Source organism: Oryx dammah, unplaced genomic scaffold (assembly GCF_014754425.2).
Source record: "Oryx dammah isolate SB20612 unplaced genomic scaffold, SCBI_Odam_1.1 HiC_scaffold_15, whole genome shotgun sequence".
NCBI lineage: Eukaryota > Metazoa > Chordata > Mammalia > Artiodactyla > Bovidae > Oryx > Oryx dammah.
This window is the reverse complement of record NW_024070199.1, coordinates 27,562,682-27,582,797: the sequence shown is the minus strand read 5'-3', so window position 1 is coordinate 27,582,797 and position 20,116 is coordinate 27,562,682. Positions and strand designations below refer to the sequence as shown.

The 20,116-nt window shown below is 50.4% G+C and overlaps 1 protein-coding gene across 2 annotated transcripts in view; it reads right to left on the bottom strand.

The window, feature by feature from the left end:
- PKNOX2 (PBX/knotted 1 homeobox 2) overlaps window positions 1-20,116 on the bottom strand; it is a 292,022-nt gene that overhangs the window by 52,618 nt on the left and 219,288 nt on the right. For both annotated transcript variants that reach the window (XM_040255805.1, XM_040255804.1), the window contains exon 5: window positions 17,428-17,567. In XM_040255805.1, coding sequence (XP_040111739.1) covers window positions 17,428-17,567 — 140 coding nt within the window. The remainder of the gene's footprint in view (window positions 1-17,427; window positions 17,568-20,116) is intronic.

The window sequence follows — 20,116 nt, the reverse complement described above, 5'->3', positions numbered from 1 at the left end:
TGAAAATGGATAACCAACAAGGACCTAATGTAGAACACTGGGAACTCTGCTCAGTGTTATGTGGCAGCCTGAACGGGAGGGGAGTTTGGGGGAGAAAGGATACATGTATATGGATGGCTGAGTCCCTCCGCTATCCACTCGAAACTATCACAACTTGTTAATTGGCTATACTCAAATATAAAATAATAAGCTCAAAAAAATGGCTGCTTTGCCTAGGACCTTGAATTTTTAATTTTAATTTTAACTAATTTTAATTTAAATAGCAACATGTGGCTAGTGGCTACCATATTGGAAAGCACAAGAAATCTTGAAGAGGAAAACACACTACACTTCTTCCAGCAGGAACACTGATTAACCACGCCAAGAAGGAATGAACAGCCTGCCTACAGAGTGTTTATAGGCAGATGGGGAACCCCTATGAGCCTGTCCCATCCTGGGATTCTAATAATTCTGGACAGAAAGGCAGAAAGTGCTGAGACCCATCCACACCCAAACCCATACCTGCTGGTCATTCTACCCAAGCTCAGGGGCAGGGGGCACGGAGGGGAGGTGAACTCCTGTCTCTGATGAGCCACCTGGCTTGGCAGAGCTGCACCTGGACACTGCTGCCCTGACCCTTGGTTTGGGAGCTGATGCATAAACAGCTGGGCTCCAAGGCTGCAGGCTGGGTGATAGCATGGAGAGAAAAAGGGTCACTATCTGAGGCTAGCCTATCTGCAGCCCCCAAATTGCTAGAAGATCTATTCAGCCCCCTCAGGAAGCTGGTGGGAAGACAATGGGTTTGCTCAGCCAGCCACTGAAGACAAAGAGAAAACCAGGTGAAGGGGTTAAACTCCAGTCTAAGTCTTCATTTGCAGCCACTAATACCGCAGCATATTATAGTCTAATCTAACCTGATCCCAGTTTAATGCAAGATTCTCCTGGCCCTGAGTGGAATACCAAAGAAAGCCTCCACGGCTGTGATTTAAGCAGAGCCCTGCAGTGGTTTAGCTGAGGGACATGAAAGGCAAATTCCAGACGGTGTTATGAATTATTGCGCCTTATGAACCTTCCTACTCTCAACAGATGCCTGCTGCCATTTAAACAGCCACTAGATCAATTAGGAATGAAAGGCACAAATCGACTCTGTACAAGGGCACTAAATTACCAGGAACTAATAATCCGCAGCATCGTGCCAGGTGGTGGGGGTGCAGCCCGCCCCCTACCCCCACGGCAGCCGCTGGTCACTGCACGTTCCTTTCTCACGGGTTGGAAGGAGGGTGGGCAGCTGCCGGAAGGAGAGGGGATGGTCTGTGTGCGTGTGTGTGTGTGTGTGTGTGTATGGGTGTGTGTGCGTGCATGCATGCATGTGCACCTGGGTTGAATGTAGGCTGTTAACAAGAGCAAGTGTGAGTGGCGTGTCAGGGACTGTCCTGGGTGCTTTTATCTGTGTGCACACACGGTGTTATGTCTTGCGGGACTGTGCACATACGGGCTGTGTGCATGGAGCTGGGGTGCAGGGATCGTGTGCTGTGAATACACTGTGCATGTGCCTGTATTATACGCAGTGTGTGTATGTGTGTGTGTGTGTGCTACATGTTATTTGTACGCAGTGTGTGTGCCAGCATCGTGCGTTCTGTGTACGATGTGGGGCGGGGAAGAGGGAGCTGCTGGTGGCGACATCTCCCAGCCACCAGCCTTGGGGCTGGGGTGGTGGCAGGAGGCGGGCTCCTCGGCTGCTGTCCTGGCCCCTTCGGAGAGGAGAGTGGTCAGGGAGGGCCTCTCTGAGGAGATGGCATTTGAGTGAAGCCTCCAATGATGAAGAGGCACTCAGGCAAAGGTCTGAGGGAGGGGCGTTCCAAGCAAGAGAGGACCAAAGCACTTGGGATAGAAATGAGTGTGGTGTGTGTCTGGAACAAAGTCCAGGCGTGTGTGGCTGCAGTAAGGTAGGCGAATGGAGGGAGATGAAGTCCAAGAGGTGAATTTGCAGATCACAGGGCCCACAGTGAAGCGGGCTTTCAGGGCCTGGGGTGGAGGCTCTGTCCCTTCCACTGGGGGACAGTGTGCACCTTCAAGGCAGAGCTCTAGCACTGCTCCATCTTATAAACCTCTCACCAGGAGGGGGCAGGTCTCCCTGCTGTGGTGTGTGTGTGTGAGAGAGAGAGGGAGATGAAGGCATACCCGGAAGTGTTTTCTATGACTTATGTAAAGTCTCAGTGGAAGAAAACCCGCTTTCCTTCCTGGTCCTGCAAGTGAAGCGAGCACCCGTGGAGCCCAGAGCAGGCTTCCTGGTGGCTGCCATAGCCCCTCTCCCCAGCCCCTCCTGGCCTGAGCAGCACTTTCAGCTCCCAAATCCTCCCTTCATGTCCCACCCTCCCACCTCTGGGTGGAACACCCGCCCTGATGCCAGGGTCCCCGAGCCTAAGGGCTCGGATGACAGCTGTGCTAACCCACAGCTTCTCACAGGAGCCCCGGCCAGGGTTGGTGGGGCTGCCTGCGGCTCCTCTGTTTATCTGTCTAGATCCTTCCATCACCTGGACGGCTACCTGCTAACCCCAAGTGTAGGGGCTGCTGGGACACTCTGGGCCAGCCCCAAGAAGCAAGTTCAGTTTCCCAGTGACTCAGCAGTTTGTTCCATGGCTGCGTTGATGCTAAGGGCACCTTGAAGGCTGTTCCTAGCCCACTCCACAGCCCCTTCCCCAGCCGCCCATCTTATACTGCCTAAGCGTTGACTTCTATTTCTTAGATACCCTCCAATGTCACTCCATAAAGCTGGGGAAGAGACTAGAAGCCACCCTCAAGGAGTCCTTTCCAGTAGCCCTGTTTTGGCCCTGGCGTGGAGGACACAGTAGCTAGGGCAGGGACCATGGGAGCTGGACACATTAGCCACCTAGGTCACGAATGGCCAGTCTGATCCAGGCATGGGATGGGGAAGGGGGATTTCCAGCTATGGATAGGATACTGATGCTGCCATTCTTGACATTCCCTGAGCTTCACCCTCTCCAGCTAGAAAATGAGTTTTAAGGAGTTTCACTTCCCACTGTCCAGATCTCGCCCACTGTGGATCAGTACCCTTGAGAGGCTGGAAGCAGAAGTGTGGAGACTTGGTCTCCAGTGCCCAGATGCTGACAATCGAGATGCGAAAGATGGCCATTAGGCTTTCTTTCCAAAGAGCCAGGAACACCTGACCTCCAGAAGAGCTCACCTTCTCCCTCCCTGATCCCTCTCCACTCTTCTCCCCACGTTGCCTTCCGCCTGGTCGCCCCCTCCACCCCAATCTCTCTTAAGCCGTTCAAAATTTGGAGGAAATAAATCTCACCGTACTAATTCAGGGAGAGTTTGAGCCTCGTCGGTGCAGAACAAATAAAAGGAGTGAACCGGCATGACATTTTACTGCAGAAGAGAGGTCGTTTCCAGCCACTAATAAAAAGGATTTGACACAGACTAATAAAGAGAAATGAATTTCTCTAATGGCCTGATTTAGCACATTCAGCACTGTGCCTCTGCCTGGGTGCTGGGAGGGCGGGACGCCCCGAGTGCCGATGGAGCCAGGCACGGAGGACGAGAGATGATCTCAAATAAGATTTTATTATTTCTTTTCTCTTTTGTGAGTCCTCACCAACCACCGCCCCCCACCAACCCCACCTCCACCCACATCAGACCTCTCCCCAGGAGGACCTGAACCAAAAGCAAGCTCAAGATACACACTTCTTGTTAACGATCCAAAGAAATAAAGAACCCCTCTCCACAGACCCGCAGTCTTGTGCTGGCTTAAGAAGGTGATTAAACCGGATGTGTTGATTTCTACAGGGGTTTAAGCCATCATTTGGTTTAATTACTTCTGACATTTCTGCCTTCTTGTTTTTTCTACATTGCCCAAATTCGGCAGCCTAGAATGCCCAGTTTGGGGCCAGGATGTGTGGGGTTGCCCCTGGGAGACACCCCACCTGCCATAAACTGGGCAGGATCTTGGCTGAGTCCCTTGAAGAATTGAATTTGACCCTCCCTCCAGCAGCAGAGAGGCCGAGACCCCCTCGGCAAAGCCCCAGATTTTCTTGAGAGCAAAGTGATCTAGGTCCTCCCCCCTCCCCCCACACTGGACACACATTTCTGATGAAGCTTCTGAGCACATCCTTGGGCAGCTGTGCATTTTATTCTTTCCTGTCTCAAGGCAGATGTTCATAATTTAGATGGCCCGCTAGGTCTCACTAACATTTCCAAAGACCTTTTGGGATGGAGACCCCAACCTCCTTGGTAATTTTTACACTCACATCTAACTGAAAGTTCCCTTCTAAGGCTGAAGTTCATTGCCTTTTGCTAAAGGACTCAAGGAAAGAAAAAACAGACTCCTTTTCTGCTTCCCTTCCTTCCTCCTTGGACAACCTGGATTTTAAAAAGTTTTTTTTTTCTTTTTTAAACATTTCTTTCTACTCAGAGGACCATAGACAGAGAAGCAGAGATAGGAAAAGAAAGAATGCAAAAATATAGAGCTTCAGTAGATAACCAACAGGGCCCTACAGGACAGCATGGGAAACTATACTCAATACTTTGTAATAACCTATAAGAGGAAAGAATCTGAAAAAGAATATATATATAAAGCTTAATCATTATGCTGTACACCTGAAACTAACAACATTGTAAGGCAACTATGCTGCAGTTTAAAAAGTCTTTTTGAATAGCGCTTCAGAAAGGCTACCGTGCAAAGAGCACAAGAGACAGAGAACAGATAGGTAGAGAGAAACAGAGCCCCGTGGGCTGGGGGAGGGGAGATGATGGCCACACGCAGGGGCCGACATTAGCACTGAGCTCCCTTTCTGGGTGATAAACCTTGTGATTCACAGTCATGCCACTCTGTCACTTCTGGGCCTCTCAGCCAGCCATCCCTCCCCTTGTGACCTTGGCCAGAATTGCAGACCTCAATTATGGGTCCAGCCATGTGTGTGGCAGCCTGCCTGGCTGTCCACTCCCTGACCTTGGAGCCCCCAGGCCTGTCCTGCAGCTCCCTTCACAGCCCAGTGTCAGTGCTCACCCCTCCCTGAGCCTCGGCTGCTGCCTCCGATGGGGATGGAGTGGGATGTCAGAGCCCCCAGGCACTTCCTAAGAATGGACCGTCCCAAGGGAGGCAATGTAGAGTGGGAGAGGAACATTTCCAGGTGGAGGTTTTTGTTTTTATTCTATTTTTTTAATTTAAAGAAATTTTTATTTATTTATTTGGCTGCACTGGGTCTTCGCTGCGGCATGCAGGATCTTTAGTTATGGCACATGGGATCTAACTCCCCAACCAGGGGTTGAACCTTGACCCCTGCATTGGGAGCTCAGAGTCTTCTCTACTGGACTGCCAGGGGAGTCCCAGAATGTGGAGGCTTATAGTGATGAGGCAGAGGGACTAGAGCCAGGTCAGGGTCAGACCTCTGCACAGGACATGAGTTACTGGCCAGAGAGGTGGGGTAAAGGAGGGCAAGCAGTGAAACGACCAGCTCACCAGCCACCCAACCTAGTCTCCCACACAGTGGGGGGTCTCAAGTTGCCAAAGGCCCACCACCCTGGAAACTACCCAGGGGCTGGCGTTGTGACCTTTTATTTCCAGTGCCCCGTGTCAGAGGTTGCTGGGACCCGAGTCAGAGTCAATAGTATGGAGCCACTTTGCTGGGTGGCCCCGCCCCTTTCCTGGCCCCACCCCTTTCCCTTTCACAGCCAGAAGGCCCATTACCAGCAGTCAGTTTGAGAAGTATAGAGACATCGCTCCTGGATGTTGAGGAAATAGAGTCAGCATCATCAGATGAGGCACTTCACAGCGTGGCCTCAGGTTTCTTTTCAGCACTAATTGACAGACTCAGAGGGATACGTGATGGTTGGACAGATAGCAGGTGGCCCCCAGCCACCTGTACCTGTATCACACCCTCCACCAGCTCAGGCAAACCAGGCTGTTCACGCCCCTGCTGTTCCTTCCACCTGAAATCCCTGTGCCTAGGTCTCTCCCTATAGCCTAGCTCAGAGTGCCAGCCCTAGTACCAAAGCTCCCGGACTGGTCTCTCCAGCAAGAGAAGTCATCGCCTCCTCTGAGTTGCCACCGAGATGTGCTTGGGGGTGCGGGTTCTACTTTGACCTCACAAATTCAGTGGGCTGGGTGGTTTGAAACCAGCACAGTCTCTGGAGACAGATAATTAACTATATGACTCTGGGGCAAGTGACTGAATGTTTCTGAGCCTCAGTTTCCTCTTTTATAGAAGGGGGATGATACCACCTACCACAGAGATTATCGCAAGGAGAAAAGGAAGGATAGTACAGAGTGGCTGGCACTTAGGAAGTTGTCAATTAATGCTTGTTTCACTTCCCTGGGATGGCGTGGGGGCACCTTTTTTTAATTCAGAGCAACGTCGATGCTATCCGCTCCAATAAATGTATAATTCCATTTCCACTGACTCATTTGGCAGGGAAACAAGCCCATGTGTCAATTCAAATAGAGGCAGAGAAAGAGGAAGAGGAGGAGAGGCAAAGTATAACTCATCAGAACTCGAAATCCTCTTTTTAAACCAAAAAACACTGCCGGTAAGCATTTATTTTTCTTTCCCTTAGGACGATTGTTAAACTCGACTGACTAGAGTTGTTTGTGCTCAGCCATCTTCCTCACTCCATGGGGAGCTCCTCTGATCCACAATCTCATTTTCTCTCTGAATTCCCCAGGGTCAAGCACACTGCCTGGCACACAGCAGAAGGTGGATAAATCTTCGATGAATCAATGCATGGAGACGAATGAATGAATGAAGTGACCACCGGCAGCAAGTCGGGGTTCTGAGACACAAGCCTAAAGAGCTCTTTGGGCTTAGAATCCACTCACTCCTCTGAGGTACCCAGACCAGCTACGGCCATCTGGCAGTTTCTAGCTGCTACAAAGGGACCCGCCTCCTCTGGGCTCTGCCGGGGGTGGGGGCTGCCAGGGTCCCGGAGGCAGAGGAGCCGGTGTGAAGGAAGAGCTTAGCCAGCCCGCCTCCTCTCCTCCCCGCTCTTCCCCTTGAAAGACCAGATGGAGAGAGCAGAGCGGGATGGGGGAGACCAAGCCAGCAGCTCCCGGTTGGATGTATTTTTACTTCAGGTGTGACGTGGAAACCATGCGGGTGTATTTTTAGCCCTGCCCAGTGGGTGGTGTGTTCGCCTGGGTTGCCTTGGAGAGGACTTCTTCATGTTGCTAAATTGGAATTGCATCTGCTGGGTTCCTGGGCTCCAACCAGCTCTCCTCCCGGCAGGTGGGCGGACAGGTCCGTCCCTGGCGAGGGTAGGGTCTGGGGCAGGCCAGAGTCTGCTTTGTCTCCATTCCTTTACACACACACACACACACACACACACACACACCCCTCCCTCCTGACACATTAAAAAAAAAAGAAGAAATGTGAAATCTCCACAAATTGATTGTTAAGGCTAGTCTACAAGGGCAAGAATACAAAGAACCTAAAACTTGAAACCTGTTAGGATCTTATGTCATAGGCCCTTCATTCCGGGCACACACACCGCCCCCCACCCTCTGCCCCAGTTTTATTGAGAAATAACCGACTGCATCACTGTATAAACTTAAGCTATACAGCCTGATGGTTTGATTTACATAGATCGTGAAATGATCATCACAATAGGTTCAGCTCACACACATCTTCTCAGATAGATAAAAAGAGAAAAGGGAAAAAATTTCCCCTTGTGATGGGGACTCTTGGAATTTACTCTCCTAACTCAGCAGTATATGATACAGCAATGTCAACTATAGTCATTGTGTTGCGCTTCACTTCCCTTGTAGTCGCTGTGTGTGTGCTCAGTAGTGTCCTACTCTTTGCAACCCTATGGACTGTAGCCCGCCAGGCTACGCTGTCTGTGGGATTCCCCAGGCAAGAACACTGGAGTGGGTTGCCATTTCCTTCTCCAATGCATGAAACTGAAAAGTGAAAGTGAAGTCGCTTAGTCGTGTCTGACTCTAGCGACCCCATGGACCCCATGCAGCCTACCAGGCTCCTCCGTCCATGGGATTTTCCAGGCAAAAGTACTGGAGTGGGATGCCATTGCCTTCTCCGGTTACATCCTTAGTACTTAAGTATTTTATAAATGGAAGTTTGTGCCTTTTCTCTGGAAGTCTGTGCCTTTCAGCTACCCTCCAGGATTGCCCCCTACCTCTTCTTTCTGCCTCTGGTAACCACAAATCTGATCTCTTATGCTCTAAGCTATTTTTTATTTATTTTTTGGTTTTCACATATAAGTGAGATCACACAGAATTTGTCCTGCTCCAGTGATGTATTTTACTTAGCATAATGCCTTCAAGGTCCCTCCATGTTAACACAAATGGCAGGATTTCCTTGTTGTTGTTTTTTTTTAATGACTGAATAATATCCCATTGTGTGTATATATGCCACAACTGCTTTACCCACTCATCCATCAGTGGACACTTTGGTTGTTTCTGTGCCTTGTCTATTATAAACAATGCTGCTCTGAATGTGGTCGGGGGTGCAGATGTCTTCTCCTGTTAGTGTTTTCATTTCCTTTGGATCCCCAAAGTGGGATTACTGGATCTTACGGTCATTCTAGCTTTAATTTTTTTGAGGATCCTCCCTACTGTTTTCTATAGTGGCTATGACAATCTACAATCCCAACAACAGTTCACAATGATTCTCTTTTCTCCAATCCTTACTACTATTAATCCTTGTTATCTCCTGTCTTTTTCATGTTCAGCCCCTTCATTTTAAGGGGAGGAAACTCAGAAGAAAAAAAAAAAAAATAGAAGTATCTTTCCCACAGTTAGGCAGCTACTAAGAGGCAACCTCTATCCAAGTCCCAAGAGATTCAACCAGTCCCCAGCGAAAAAGCCCTGGGGAAAGAGATGCTTTGGGAAGGGGAACTCTATCCATTTTGCTTGGGTCACTGGTAGTGGCACACTCAAGCACATTTGGTGGCAACTGGTAAGTCACATTTCACGTGCTTACTGCACTGAAACACCCAATATTTTTTATTATTCCCACTTTACTGATTTGCAAACTGAGGTGCCATGTGGTTAAATAATTACATCATCAGGCTAATAAATGATTGAGTTGACATTTAAACCTGGGTATCCAAACCCTAAACTTCGTGCTTTCTCCCCTCTCCCAGGTACCATTTTTGAACCATTATTAGAATCATTTCATCGTCTTCCCCTTTTTTCTCTACTGTCCTTGAGTCTTGGGTGTTCTAGGGTCACAGAACTGAGCTGCCAGACTTACCCTTTGAGCGTTAGGACCTTTGCAGCACAAGGGTACCTCATCAAATGAGTTCCCAAAAGAATCTTTTCCCATAGTAATGCTTCTGTGTGTTGAAGAAGACTTTGACATTTTTATAGAGCTTTCATTTTCTCATTTGATGCCTACTCTATGGAGTAGGAAAGCTTATCTGAAGAGGTTAAATGGGTTGCTCAGTGGTAGAGTTAGAACTTAGTCTGAAGTCTTAGTCTTACGTTCTTTTCACTTGACCACAAAATAGTCCAGTGGCTTGGGAAAGTCAGAAAGTGGGGCTTAGTTAAAAGCAGGGCTAGGGACTTCCCTGGCAGTCCAGAAGTTGAGAACTCGCCTGCCAGTGCAGGGGACAAGGGTTCAAGCCTTGATCCAGGAAGACCCCACATGCTGCACAGCAATTAAGCCTGCACGCCTAGAACCCGTGCTCTGCAAAAAGAGAAGCCTGTGTACCACAACTAGAGAGGAGCCCCTGCTCACAGAAACTAGAGAAAAGCTCACACACAGGAACTTATTCCCAGAGCAGTCGAAAATAAATGAATAAATATATGTATTTTTTTAAAGGAAGGGTTACACTAGCTTAGTCCGTCCCTGGTGAGAAGCCATGGGCCACACGAGCCCTCAAAGCCCCAGCTTGCCGGCTCCCATCCCACCCCATTCACACCAGCAGGAGGCCCAATCACTGTCATCCTGCTGCTAGGAAGGGGACCTGATCGACTGTCACTACTCACAACTGTGGCCACCATCCACTGGGAGCCTTGCCTGTGCCAAGCACTGTCAGCTGTGAGCATTGGTTATCTCCTTTAATCCTAACATAACCTTGTGAGAATAAGTCACTGGGATTCGGGGCTCCTGGATCTCTCATCCATGTGCCTGGTTTCGGGGAATATCTGGACTTCTCAGCTCTACCTAGGCCAGGTGGTGAGCCGCGGAAGCAGCCAGAGCTGCTGCCTCTGAACACACCTGCTCCCGGGGCCAGGCAGCCGGCATCCCTGTGCCTGTCAGCAGCGTGTGCGGAGGCTGGGCTCAGGCGTGGGGGCCTTCAAGATGCTGGCAGGAAGGGCAGGGAGCAGGCGATGCCTGGCGCCTGGGGGAGAACTGAGCACGGTTTGACTTTCAGCTGACGGCTCCAGCAGGATCACTCCTCTGACTGTAGTCAACAGCTGAGATATTTTCTCGGATGCCAGTGAATCCAACTGCTTCCAAAAGCAAGGAGTGTCTGCTAGAGCCCCAGCCCATAAAACCCCGCCTGGAACATCTGCTCCCAGCTACTCGTCCGGAAGCATCTGGTCCTGACTCTGGTTTGGAATGGCTGAACTTCTACCCCGCTCCATCCTCAGGCCACCTCGCCCAGCACGTTCCAGGAATGACCCAGCCCACTGCCAGGGAAGGCACAGGGTTAAGCCCCAGGGTCAACTCCCTGGAGATGAAACACCCTTTGGTCACAAGGTGGAAGAGTTCTCTCAAAGACACTTCAGCAGGAAGTGCCAGTTCCCAGGGTCCTGGCCAGGCAGCTGCTGAAGAGGTTGGTCACACAGCAGCCAGCACCCCTGCCCGGCCTCAAGCCCCGGGGGGCTCCTCTCATCCCATCCATGATCCCGATCCCAGGAGAGGCCTCTTGGCTACCATTTCCCTTGGGCTTCATCTCCCTTGGGAAAGCAGTCCAACACTCCCACACTGCACCATGGGCCAGGGGCCTTGCAGTCAATTCCGCAAATACTTTTTTGAGCCCGAACCATGTGCCAAGTTTATACTCTAGCTACTTCCTACGCCTATTTTCCTCCCACTCCCTGGACCGATCCATTCTAATTCAGAATCCCTCTTGGAACTTGACACGATGCTTACACATGGCAGAGCTCAATAAATGTTTAACCAAATTGCAGTGCGAACAGCACTCAACTGGGAGCGCTTTCCTGTCTTGCTTCTTGCTGTCTTGCCTCTCGGCAGTTACCTTCTAGCCCTACCAACCTGTTTCATTTCCTCAAACATCTAATAGCAGCTAATGCCTGCAGTGCACTCTCTAAGTACCAGATTCTTCCTCCAGCACTTTATGGTATTATCTCACCTAATCCTCATGACCAGCCTAATGAGGAGAGGACATTATTTTCAGTCCCATTTTACACATGAAGAAAGGCCCGGAAAGGTTTAGAGGCCAGTGGTGGAGACAGAATGGAAACCCAGGCAATTGAGGTCCCCAGGCCCTGTTCTGATGCCTGAATTTCACTTCCCTAAACACACAAGATGCCTCATGTACTGAAAGGGCCAAGGGGACCGAGCTGGCCCCTCTGTTTAAAACACCCCCATCTCGGGACTTCCCTGGTGGTCCAGCAGTTAAGAGTCTGCCTGCCAATGCAGGGGACACAAGTTCAATCCCTGGTCCTGGAAGATCCCACATGCCAAGGAGCAACTAAACCCATGGGTCACAACTATTGAGTCTGCACGCCTAGAGCCCATGCTCTGCAACAAGAGGAACCACTGTGATGAGAAGCCCAAGTGCTGAAACTATAGCCCCCACCAGCTGCAACGAGAGAAAGTCCGTGCCCAGCAGCAAAGACACAGCACAGCAAAAATAAATAAATAATAAAAAATTTTTAAAGAAGTAGCTTCACCATTAAGAAAAGAAACAAAAACCCCCCACCTTCACTCCATCCCATGCAGCCAACACTGATCTGTGTGTTAGATATCATAACATCATCTCATTTTAGTCTAGCTATGAATATTTCCTTTTTTATGGTTGAGAAAATAGGCTCAGAGAAATTAACTTGTGCGAGCTGACCAAATTAATTACCATTACATCCATTTCTAGAGCTCGTCCTGCCACCCGGCATGGTTGTTCTATGACCTTTGCCCCTCTAGCTACAGGACCATCAGGACCAAGCCTGAACTTCAGTGACCTATCAAGGGACAGTCTCAAGGGAGTGACCTGCCCACTACTCTGTTCTGATCTTTCCCTAAACAAGAGTGGAGTCTAGAGTGATCCAGTCTGCATGTGATAGGACAAATGGATTACAAACAAGGCTTTAGGAATGAGTATTACTTTCACTGCACTAGCAGTGGACTTCAGCATGAGCTGTCTAGGGCAAGGTCCCACGTGGGCAGAAACTCTGAGCGTGGCTTACAGAGAGATGAGACCGACAGGAAGAACGACAAACGCTACATGGACAGGCCGGGACTGATGGCTGAGAAACCAAAGGGGATCCAGAAGACTGGTTTGATTCTGGAGCTGCAGCAAAGGAGCTCATTGACAGAGAGACCAGGAAATGCTGGAATCTCCTTGGGGAAGGTGGGAAAGTTGGGGCTTTGCTCAAACAGATGCTGAGAGCTGGATGGAGCTGGATAGATTCCAGGAAGGAGAAAACTCACTGTGCTGGGGTTGAGGTGAAAGATCACAATTGCAGACACTTAGAAGGCATTCCGGGACTTCCCAGATGGCGCCAGTGGTAAAGAACGTGCCTGCCAATGTAGGAGACTTTAGAGATACAGGTTTGATCCCTGGGTCTGGAAGATCCCCTGCAGGAGAAAATGGCAACCCACACCAGTATTCTTGCCTGGAGAATCCCATGGACTGAGGAGCCTGGCAGGCTACAGTCCATATGATTGCAAAGAGTCGGACATGACTGAAGCGATTTCACACACAGAAAGCATTCATGTTATGCTAGGTCTTGTTCTAAGGATGAATTTGTTAAGAGAGACCATTTCAGATTTGAAACTGAGGAGTGGGCCAGACAGGACCAAGGAGTGCAGAACTGTGGCTAATCCATCCCGTACGATCAGGTATAAAGGAGCTGGTAAACCTGGGTACCTGTAACTTGCCTCCGGTGTGGGGTTTGTACTTGAGGCTGGTGGGAGCCATCTGTGTGCTTCTCTTCCCAGCTATGTCCTGCAGCATCACACCGTAGGGCCGTGGTGGATGCAGTCACACCATGGAGACTGATGTACGTTAGAGTGAGGGCTCTCCCGGTCCCTCTGCCCCCAGGACCAGTTTGCCAGTACCCCAACCTAGAACCCTGAAATATGTCCAGTCCTTCCTTGCCTGTTTAAGGAATCTACTCAACCAGCTCTGATTTAGTACACACTCGTCCAGGCTGCAGGCTCTAAGGTGCTGTGCAAGGCACTGGGGATAAATCAATGAAAACACACAGACCCTGTCTTCATAGAGGTAACGATCTAGCAATGGAAACAGAACTAATATTAACACAATCCATTCAGTTGCGAGTAACGCCACAAAGGAGAAATACAGAGCCCTGCAGCCCCCTCACCCTGCCCATCTGATTCACAACTCAGTTCCCCGGCATTTTTCGTGGTGGAATTGCCCCCCGCCTCCTCTCACTGTTCCCACCTCTAGCCCAGCACTTCCTGTCACTAGCAGGTAACTTCTGCTGTGCCTGGCGGGCTTCTTCCCGAGTGCTCAGACAGGATTTCAGCCTAAGCGGTAGGAACCCAGCCTTAGCAGAATGGTCTTAGCAGAGTCCCCCTCCTCCCCACTGCACCTGGCCGGGCCCAGCTCCTGCCACTCTTCTGCTCCCCAGGACATCATGGTTTCCATGGGAACCCACTCACTTCAAAGGGGAACCAAGGAGACTGCAGGGGAGGAGGGAGAGTGAAGGCCAGATTAACCTCACCCTCTTGGCCCGTCTCTGTGGTTGCTGGCAAGCCAAGCCCCAGGTTCCCAGCCACCTAACACCGTCCAGCCCACAGCCCACACTGGAGGAGGGGGCGGGGAGGTTTGGTCCAAGCTAAATTTTAACTTCTTGTGAGGCGAAAACCCCAGGGGTGAGGTGGGCCTGGGGAAGGAGATTTTTGAGCTGGATCCAAACCTGCAGTCCCCACTCCACGGGGCCTCCCCTCCACAGACCCAGGCTCAGCATTGCTCACGGGCCACAAACACAATTACCCACGATGTGCATCTAATCATGGGATCTGCTTGGATTAGACTGCAATCATTAATCTGAGCCCGAGCTCCTGGTTGCCTTGCTGATTAGCCCAGATGATGCTCTGGTATGATCCAATTAAAGACAGGCTCTGCCTCCCCTTTCCCCCGCCACAAACACACACACAGACACACACACTACACACACACACAGACACACAGACACACAGACACACACACACACACACACTCACACACACAGACACACACACACCCCCAGCTTCCACATCAGAAGGAACCAGTAAGTTTCATTAACACATCCTCATACACAAAGCTTCAGGGCACTGATGGGCTCCCTCCCTCTCGTGGCACTGTCTCCTGCCGCCCTGAAGACCTGGCCAGGGAGGGGCCTCCCCCACACCTCCATTCTTCTTCGGATCTGGGAGGGGCCTCGGAGGGGGCTCCCAAAAGTCAGAGCCGGGCACTAATCTCCGTGGAAAGGGTCTGGTTACATTTATTGACATGAAATGCTGACTCCCTGATGTGCTCTGGAGCAGCCGGCTGCCCCAGGCAGGCAAATCTAATTAGAATTACCCGACCCTGCAGGAGGCGGGGCCCCCTCCTCCTCCCTGCCCCGCCCCCAACAAGGGCTGTGGAGAGGGCGACTGGCACTAATGGGAGAGGTGTGGTTGTGGGAGACAGACACCCTGGGGCCCTGGGGCAGGAAGGGCTGCAGAGGAAAGAACCAGGCAAGGATGCTGACGTCCGTCCGCTCGGTCGTCCTGAGAGCCTGAGCGGCCATGTTTGGCTGGTTCTTTGGTGGCATCAGCTCTTCTTCACCTTCAGACAGTTGCAGAGATTACTGTGCAAATGCCACGGGCTGTGAGGGGACCCGCCCCGCAAAGGTGAGGCATGTTGGTTGAAGGACCATCTGGGCCTCCATACATCAGGTGATGCCATGATGGACAGTGGGAGGCAGCCCACTTCCTGGCTAGGCCTGGGTGGGGCGTGACCCTGGGGTCTTGGGAAGGGCTATGGAGCACGTGGGTCCCACTGGTGGGACATAGAGAACCGTCTGCTTTGTGCCAGACATGGAGCCGGGTGCTGACATGGGTTGTCTCATTATTCTTGCTGAACCAGTGATTAGGTTCTATCATGAAACCAATGCTGAGATGAGTACCAGGAGGAGGGAGGACTTGAGTCTAGGTTTCCAGAAGCTTTTTGTCACACCACTAACTGGGGGTCTTTCTAGACTAAGATAGGTGCCCGCTCCATGCCTTTGCCCCCTGGAGTCTGGGAAGGGGTCGGGGACCCATCTGCAGTGGGCACACGAATCACTCGGCATCTCGTCAAAGAGCAGAGCAGGAATCCCAAAGTCGAGTTGAATCCTGAGAGCCCGTGTCTCCAAACAGCTCCCAGGAGATGCGATGCTGCCAGTCCGGACCGCGCTTGAAGCATGTTGATCACTATTTAAATGAGGTGTGATGACTGCACCCCATCGCATTTCAGAGGCCGTGCCCCTCTCCTGTCCCTGCTTCTGTTCCCCACAAAGGCATAAGCCCACCACACAGTTGAACTTATAGACCCCGTGCAGCCTCGTGTCCCCACACCCAGCTGCTCTGGCCAGCGGCTGTGCTGGGAACTCACCAGGCTCTCCTCTGCCTGGAATCCCTCCCCGCCTATTTCTCCTCCTGCTGAGCAGTCTTACTCAGGTTTCAAGATCAAGCTTGAATAGTGCCTCCCCCTTGAAGCTGTCTCTGGTAAAGCTCTGACCACTCTGTTGGTTTCTTGTTCTCGTTTTCAGAGAGTCTGGCAAGAGCCCACACATTACCTTTATAATTTACCCTCTTCCTCCTGCGCCCAGCACAGCATTAGTAACAGCAAGGATTCAAAGCCAGGGTGACAGGAAGACAGGAGTACTTACTGGTCTGTGTTGTGGGAGGGGGAGCTGGGGTCTTTCTCAGGGTCTCTGACTGGCCCTGTGACAGCAGATCCAGGCATTCTTCAGAGCCCAAGGGAGAGGTCTCTATGCACAGGAGCTGGGCCTGGCCTGTGTGTGTGTGTCTGGGGGTAGGGGGGTGGTCCTTGGGGGGCAGGCACTGTGTTATCCAGGCCTGGGAAGAACCTCCAGTCAGGGTCTAGGGATCAGGGCCCGTTGTTCTAGATGCACAACTGTTGGCATTAGAGGCATTCAGCCCATCTGAGGGACTACAGGTAGTGCCAAGGATAATTATGATAATAGCTAAAATTACGACCATTACCATAAAGCCACTGTCAGGACTGGGGGCAGGGAGTGGGGGTGAGTGAGGAAGCACTCAGTCCTCCGATTCACCCTGGGTGGGCCGGGCCGAGTGTGGGTGGCCTTAGTGCCCACTGCCGGGCTCGCCCAGTGGAGGTCAATGGTGCTGATGTTCGTGGCTGCACGTGCCCACACGAGTGCATGTGCACAAGGGTTTGACCTCCATACTTGGGCATCTTTTCTTAGTAATGTGGGCTCCCCATGGATAAATGATGACTGAAATCCCTGCTGGGGCCTCATCAGATCTGCATTCTGAGGACTGCATCTTCACTTCACCCACGTACACAAGACAGACCAGAAGTCCCTGAGCCCCACCCACCCTCTGCAACAATCAGGGCCCAGCCCTGGGTACCAGGGGCTAATGCCAACTAAAACAAGACAAGCGGTCTGCTCCCTGCTAGCAGCCCCTCTCGGGGAGGGTGTCAGAACCTCCGCTGTCACGTACAACCTCTACTGCTGAAAACCAAAGTCGACCGTGAATCACAGCGTGGGCCAAGCGGTAGCTGCATTAGATTCACCTGGAATGCTTGTTAAAAATTCATGTCCTCTTCCTACAGCTTGACCTACTGATTCAGCATTTCCAAGCAGAGTCCAGCTATGCGTGTTCTAATAAGCCTCCCAGAGGCTTTCAGGTGGACTCGTTTGCTCATGAATGAGTCCTGGATGGTGTGTGTTGGAGTGAAGGTGACAATGGGCACTGGGGCCGGTACAGTCCTGAGGCAGCTCTGAGTGGTGGTGGGGGCAGGGGCACTCTGATGCTCACTGGGACTCATCTCCCCAGCTGGGCTGGGGTGGGCCCCTCCTGGGAGACATTGCCCAGGCTGCATTTCCCTCCCTGGATGATTCCAGGAAGATGGAGCCCACCCTGCGTGGCCAGCTGAGGACTCTCTGGGGTGATTTCAGAGGGAAGCAGGAAAAGAACAGCCCTGGCTATAGGCTTCCATGAGCCCACCCTCAGGCCTACACTCTCAGCTCTCACGGCTGGGCTGGGCCTGAGGCTACCTGGGGGCTTCTGAGCGCGGCCCGGCTGGAGTGTCTCCTACCTGTACACAGCACGCTTGTCAGCCTCCAGCTGGGCCTGGGGGTCAATGGGGGCAGTGGGCACGGGTGTGCTGGCAGCAGCCGAGGGCGTGGAGATGTGGACAGCCTGGGCCTTAGAGGGGGCTTGAGCGGTCGCCGTCATCTGCAGAGACAAGAGAGAGGAGGTGTGGGTTAGTGGGCCAGGACCGCTGGTTCCCCGACTGGAACCGTGAGGTCTACCTTGTCCTGTGTTGTGTGTGTGGATAAGAGAGTGTACAGAGAAATGTGAGTGTATAATGAGCACCCATGTGTACATGTGCTACAAGTGGGCAGAGAGCAGACGTTTCTTCAAAGCAGAAAGTTCTGGAGAACAGTTTAGGACCATCCAAAACCAAGTGATGCTGAAGTGAGCTCACTTTAAAAGCCATAGTTCTTAATGCAAATTAAGGTGGTGGCCTCTGCCCAGAAGCTGGGGGGAAAAAAAAACCCAAATGATGAGCCCTTTAAATTTCGCTTACGAGTCACTTGGGCTGTGCCGAGCAGTGCTGCATTTGATTCTATGACTTTGGAGGGCAGGAAAAAATTAGCTGAGTCAGTTCTCAATTGGGCAAAGATTTATTGCATTTAACGTAAGCCAGAGGTAACTGTTTTAATGGTTTTGATTGATAACTGAGTGTTCTGCAAATTTTGGTTTACCTGGGCACTCGAAGATAAGCAGGGTTTAGTGGACAACGAGCAGATTTCTGTTCTCAACTCTAACGAATATTTGGAGTAGTCGTTTTCCTCCTATGTTATGTGCCTTGGAAGGTGTCCCAAGTTTATGTCAATCAGAGCACCTTTTAAAAATATATTGGACTTTCTGTATAAGATTTCATTTGAAGAAATGATTAAATGGCTTTAAAATTTTTGGCAACAACCATCATTACAGAACTTAATGCTTTTATATTTTATTTTCTTTGATTAAATGGATCCCTGAAACATCACATGTGGTGATAAGCCTCAACTGTTCCCTTCCTCCAGCCTGTCCACAGCACCTCACAGCTCTCATCCCCTGTGCTCTTGGGACTTGACATCCTTGTCTGCCTCTCAAGATAACACCTTGTTCACCCCTTCATCCCTAGCACGCAGTTGGCACAGAGTGAATGCTTGGTATGTGTTGAGAAGATGAATGAGGGAATAAAGAGTGAACACACCTTGAAAGAATTAGATGTTTTACAGCTGGAAAATTCATCATGTGATCTAGGTCCCTGCTTTCTAGAAGAAAGAGTATGGTATTTCCACGAATACGTTATTGGTGGTGCCAGTGGCCCCCAAACCCTTGCTGGCTCAGTTTCTTCATTAGATCTGTCAGATGCCACATCTTCAGAGTGAAATAGAGTCCCTCTGCCCCTTGCTCTCCCCCTTGCTCTGCCTCATTTCACAGCCCTTATCATGACCACGTATTTCACAACCCTTGGACTAAACACTACACTACTTGCTATTTTCTCTCCCACCTCCAACTCAAATTTAAGCTCAAAGAGGGCTGATTAACAGTTGCGTTTGCAGGGCCTAGAATAGCCTGGCACTAATTGACGTTCAACAAATATTTATTGAATGAATGAGTCACTGATGGTAAATAAAACTGAGACTATAAAGGAAATATACTGTCTCCTCATCATTTTTTGTTAGGTAGAGATATTCTTGTCTCTGTTGGCTGAGCTGGGGGAACTTTCTCAAACCCAACAGGCTAGACAGAACATCATGATACCTTGAGGCCAGCAGGGTACCACACTTGACTCCTACTGTCTCCTGTTAATAGCTTTTTGACTTAGAGCAAATCCCTCAGCTTTCCTAAGCTCCTACATTCTCATCTGTAAGCAGACTGGTGTCCTTTTAGGATTCACGGGTGTTAGGGCTGCAGTCTCTGGGGCCACAAACAGTCGGTCACAACTGGGTGATTGAGCATGCACAATAAGGGAGAAAGTAGAAACAAACACTGTTCTCATCTTCAAAATACAGAAATAAGGTGTAATCAGGAAAGCTAGATACTTCTGAACTTCACATTGACTTGGACCAGTTTTTTTTTCTTTCATTCACTAATATTTTCCCAATACTTTTTGAGTTCCCACTGGGTACTTAGGCACTGGGATGACTAGGGATAAATGCCTGCTACAACAGTGCCCACTTTCTGGGTTTAACACGCTAAAGAGCAGGAGAATGTAGTAGACAGAGATGCTGTAAATGACCTCCCGTGATTTCGTCATGGAAAACGTGGAGACATGGCCCAGTGGACAACTGTGTGGATTATTAGGACGCAACACCCAAAGGATGGCGATGAAAGGAGAGATGTCAGTAGGAGAAAGGCTTCTGAGAGATGCTACATTCTTTCTCCTCGACCCTCTTCCTCAATAATTTAATCAGTGACTCAGAAGAGGTCTGAAAAAATGCTTGAAAAATTTATGGGTGACATGAAACCTGGATCCAAACAATCTTTACGGATTTTGGCAACGTGCTAATTCTAATAAGATTAATTCTCATCTAATAAGTTGGAATTTAAACTTCTAACACTTTGGCCAAAAAAAAAAAAAGATCGATAATATAAGTACAGAACAGGGGAGATGTGGTTTAGCTGCATGTTTTGGTTGACAGCAGGCTCAGCCTGTCCAAAGTGTAACGCGTCTGTCAAACAAACAAACCACTATACTGATGCTGTGTGTGGACCCATGAGCAGAG